General features: G+C 45.6%; 1 protein-coding gene across 7 annotated transcripts in view; it reads left to right on the top strand.

Moving 5' to 3' along the window:
* Positions 1–690: 690 nt before the first annotated feature.
* The window catches only part of LOC106521908 (cytoplasmic polyadenylation element-binding protein 4), a 14,730-nt gene continuing 11,092 nt past the window's right edge, over positions 691–4,328 (top strand). For 3 of the 7 annotated variants that reach the window (XM_014014677.1, XM_014014676.1, XM_014014672.1), the window contains exons 1-4: positions 691–810; positions 1,717–2,814; positions 2,919–3,017; positions 3,642–3,735. In XM_014014677.1, coding sequence (XP_013870131.1) covers positions 1,771–2,814; positions 2,919–3,017; positions 3,642–3,735 — 1,237 coding nt within the window. In that variant the 5' untranslated portion in view covers positions 691–810; positions 1,717–1,770. The other 4 variants (XM_014014678.1, XM_014014675.1, XM_014014674.1 and 1 more) reach the window with 3 other exon arrangements.

The raw sequence follows: 4,328 nt of genomic DNA, 5'->3' as shown, positions 1-4,328 counted from the left end.
TTCTCCTGGATGCTCCCACGTATTCAGGCACGCTCGCAGCTGTGAGTCTTTTTACACACACACACACACACACACACACACACACACATATATATGAATGACCTGATGTATATATACATTTACATGACCTTTTGCTTAAAAATAGTGAGGGAAAAGACAAACTTTGGTTGATTCACACAATGCATGACACATTTAATATGGCAGTTTAGAATCACCATGTTATTATTGAATAAATTGTGGGTCAATTTTTAGGAGGTTACCTTAAAAATGACCAGGTGCAATGGCTGGGTTATTAAGGAATTTTGAAAAGCAAGCTTATTGGGAAACCGAGTGATCAAGAACAATTCAAACGTTATAAACATGTCTGCATAATTTGAAACGAATATAAAAAGCTCATGACTTTTGCACAGACTGCTCGTTCTCTTCATGGTAGACTGTAGGCCGAATTTGCCTCGAACTTTTTTTTTTTTTATATATTTCACTCATACCATCCTTATTTGGAAGGAGATGCATCTGTCATTCATTGTGAATGAAATCTGTGGGCGGGTTTCTTGTTGCAATTATCCAATCAAATTGCAGCTTCTAGTTACAGCGGAGGGGTGTCGCAAGTAAATTCCTTTCATTCATTGGCTGGAGGACCATGATGAGGGCGGAGCTTGTAGACGGAAGTGTCTCCCGACTGGCCCAGCTGTCATCTAGCAGAGAGAAGAGACCATTTACACCGGCTGCTTAGGAAACACAGAAAAAAAAAGAGGAAAACGTTGAAATATGGCCACATTTAAACGATAAGGTCATGACGCCGAACTGAAGGTAGCTATAACCGACGTAACGCCAGCTGTAGTCGCGTGTAAATAGGTTAAAGAAAAGGCTGAGACCGAGCTGCGGCATTTCGAGATGTGAAAAAGATGACAAGGATTGGTAGGTTGTATGACATTGAACGTACAGCAGGACACGAAACAGACGAGGTCGTTTAAAGAGCCACACACCGTTTGCGGCTTGTCATGTCCTTCTGTCGAAATGTATGTCGCCGATAAACGTGTTGCGAAATTTTCCAGCGACGTTAAAAGCAGTTGAGGTCGTTTATCGCCTCCCCGGGGTGGTTTGCAAATATGCCTCAACGTCTGTAGCGGCTTGGTGAAGGGAACTACCCTAGATTCAGAACAGACGAGAGACGTCATCAACATTTTCCTGTATTTAAATGGTCGCGAAAGAAGAGGTCATTGCAGGGAAAGCGACATTAAAGTCGGTAGGTGTGCGTGTTGTGGCCCAGCACGGTGTCTGAGCCTTCAGGTTCGCCCTGTACGGAACGGAACTAGTTTAAATCTGACTGACTCTGGCTGTGCGTGATTAAAAGGACGCATAGAGAGGTGGTGGAGCAGCTGTTAGCTTTGCTGCTAGCTGCCTAACGACCTTTGGAGACGTCAGCTCCGCCAGCTCAGGCTGTTAGACGCCTGCTCTGGTGAGGTTGGGTGTTTTCCGTGGTTGCCTGCCTGCTGTAAGTGTTATATTTCATCCAGGCCTCCCATGGCCCAGCCAGTCAATGATTTAATCTCATTGATTGCATCACAAGACCAGGCAGGCTGCAGCACAAGCACATTCACTGCGTCTGGCAAGGCTTCTTTTGTGATTTGTCTTTTTTATTATTTCATTAGTGATGATGTTAATCTTTGTTTGCTATTGTTTTTTCTTTCCCTTTTTTTTAAATCCACATTTTAGGATAAAAACTACGGTGAAAGCCAAACRATTGGGAAAATTCACTGGGTGTCCTAAATGGGGGACTACGGCTTTGGAGTTCTGGTGAAGAACGGCAGCGGTAACAAATCTGCTTTCCCCGTTAGGATTCCTCCTCACCTTCAAGCCCAGCACCCTCACCACCCGTCAAACCCTCCCAGCCCCCCTTCCTTCGTAAACAACACCTGCTCCACCAATGGGGGCAGCGCTTGGCTGTTCCCTACTGTAGCCCAGCACAGTAACATGCAAGATGAGATTCTGGAGTCGGACAAGTCCAAGGCTTTGGACTTACAAGACCTGCAGGAAAAAGCCCAGGTGCAGCCTCAGGCCCTGTCTCCAGGCCAGCAGGACCCCGGAGGAGGTCTGGCGGAGCTCGAGGGAGCTCTTTCTGAAGACGTCRCTTTGGAGAAGGGTTCCTTGGAGAGCAGCAGTGGGAAGGAGAAGCTGAGAATGGAGTCCCCGGTGTTGGGCGCCTTCGAGTACCAGGACAGCCTGGGGATGGGTACGAGCTGCGCGCAGTCCGTTTCCTCCTCATCTTCACTGACCACATTTAACAACTGGTCCCCTGCCGTCCCCTCCACCCAGTCTCCGGTGATTGGGGAAGATGTCGGAGGGTTTTTTGGTCCCGCTGGCTCCAACACGAACGGCCCTCCGCTCCTGTTTCAGAACTTCTCCCACCACGCTGGCCCTGGCTTTAGCGTAGGCGGCGGCTTCTCAACCCAGATTGGGCCAGTCTCCCAGCAGCACCCTCCCACCCCTCACCCCCATGGTCAGGGGGTTCCACAGCAGCATCGGCGCTCCCCGGCTAGCCCTCATCAACCGCAGCCCTCCTTCCCCCTGCACCCGCACCGCGCTGGACCGTTCCCCCAGCTGCCCCACCTTGCCCCTGCTCAGAGCAAGCCCCCCTCGCCCTGGGGAAGCTACCAGAGCCTGTCCACTCCCACCACCACCTCTTGGAGCCCAGGTGGATACGGCAGCTGGGGTGGAACACAAGGGGTTCGAGACTACCGGCGGGGGATAGGGGGAGGAGTGACAGGCCTCAACTCCTTCTCCCCGCTCAAGAAGTCTTTCCCCAACAACCAGGTAGCCGACTACTTCAAGTCGAAAAGTTATGAAGATTGTCACGTTGTCGCGCYGATTTGATGGTTTGTAAAGACTAGATTTAAAGGTGACATCTCTTTTTGCAGGTTCCCTCGCAGAAGTTCCCCAGAAATACCTCTGGCATTAATCACAAGAGCTGGGTGGAGGACAGCATGAGCCGCAATGACRGTGTTTATTCCTTCCAGGTAGGCCAACAAACCTATTGATTGCCGTATTTAATTATAAGACTTTTTGTAAAGCACAGTAACATTCTAAATAGATTTAATCATTCTTATCTAAACGGAATCCAACTGGGACTATGTCTGTCAGTTGGTAACGTCTTGTGTACTTTCAAGGCACAAACATTAATCCTGTTTAAATACGCTCGTCTGTATCAAATGTAACAAAGAAGTCTTTCAGYAAAACAGGATCTTGACAGCTCAGCCAATGAAATGGGATGAACAGAAACCGTGTGCGCGTGCCTGTGTTTTTGATCTTATCTAGACCATTTGGTTAAATGAGAGCAGTCTTATCATCTGGTCTGATCACATGTGCTTCCTCTTGTCCTGATTTAAGAAGTCTTGTGCTCCTCTGCTGCTTTGCATGCCCTCAGCCTTTTTTATATACTCAATAGTGAAACTTTACAGATGATTGGTGTACAGTGAAGTCTAACGATCTTGTTCAACAGATCTTAGATGGTCGCTGGTGTTTTTTTCCTATTAATAAATGTTAGAATTCTAGCACGCATTGTAAGAGAGCTTGTGGCCTTTGCTGTTTTTTAATCTTGTAGAAGTGAAGCATGGATTCTTAACTGTTTTTCTTTCTTTCAGCAGGAGAGGACACGGTCTTTTGATGGTTTCAGTATGCAGTCYCTGGAGAACTCTTTGATTGACATTATGAGGGCTGAGCAGGATTCCTTAAAAGGTTAGTTCTCACACAAACAATTGTCTGTGGAAGACTGTTTTTCTTCACTACTGACTGAACAGTGGCGAGCACATGTAACTGACCAGAAGCAGTGTTTGGTTAATATTACCAGCGCTGCTGATTGGGTGGTTTCRTACTCAATGCAGTTATTATCCATATCTTCGTTATGAGCTTGTTTTTTATAAACTGTACTTGTACCAAGTAACACATTTAACTTACTGWAGTGATATTGTTCTGTAAGTAGGACTAAGTATCACATGTTAACATGATAGCAGATGATTAGATTACAGTGAAATGGTCTAAGGAACCAATTGTCTTTTTCAAAACACTTCTAGAAACAGAATCTTAAAGAATGAAGAAATTATTCATTTCAGGTAAAGACTTTTGCAGTGTTAAGAAAATTCAACCGTTTTTTAGATATGGATAATACTAGAATGAATCTGTACAGTGCCAAAGAGACGGTTGAAACATTATTTAGCTCAAAATGGGTGATATGCATCCTTATAACCAGAGGCAGACTTTGAACCAATTCTTATTCTATATATTTTTATTTTTTATTTTTATTTATTTATCCTTTATTCATACAGGAAGAT

Source organism: Austrofundulus limnaeus, unplaced genomic scaffold, assembly GCF_001266775.1.
Source record: "Austrofundulus limnaeus strain Quisiro unplaced genomic scaffold, Austrofundulus_limnaeus-1.0 Scaffold118, whole genome shotgun sequence".
NCBI classification, from domain to species: domain Eukaryota; kingdom Metazoa; phylum Chordata; class Actinopteri; order Cyprinodontiformes; family Rivulidae; genus Austrofundulus; species Austrofundulus limnaeus.
Note: the sequence above shows the minus strand (reverse complement) of the source record. Positions and strands in the feature narration are given on the sequence as shown.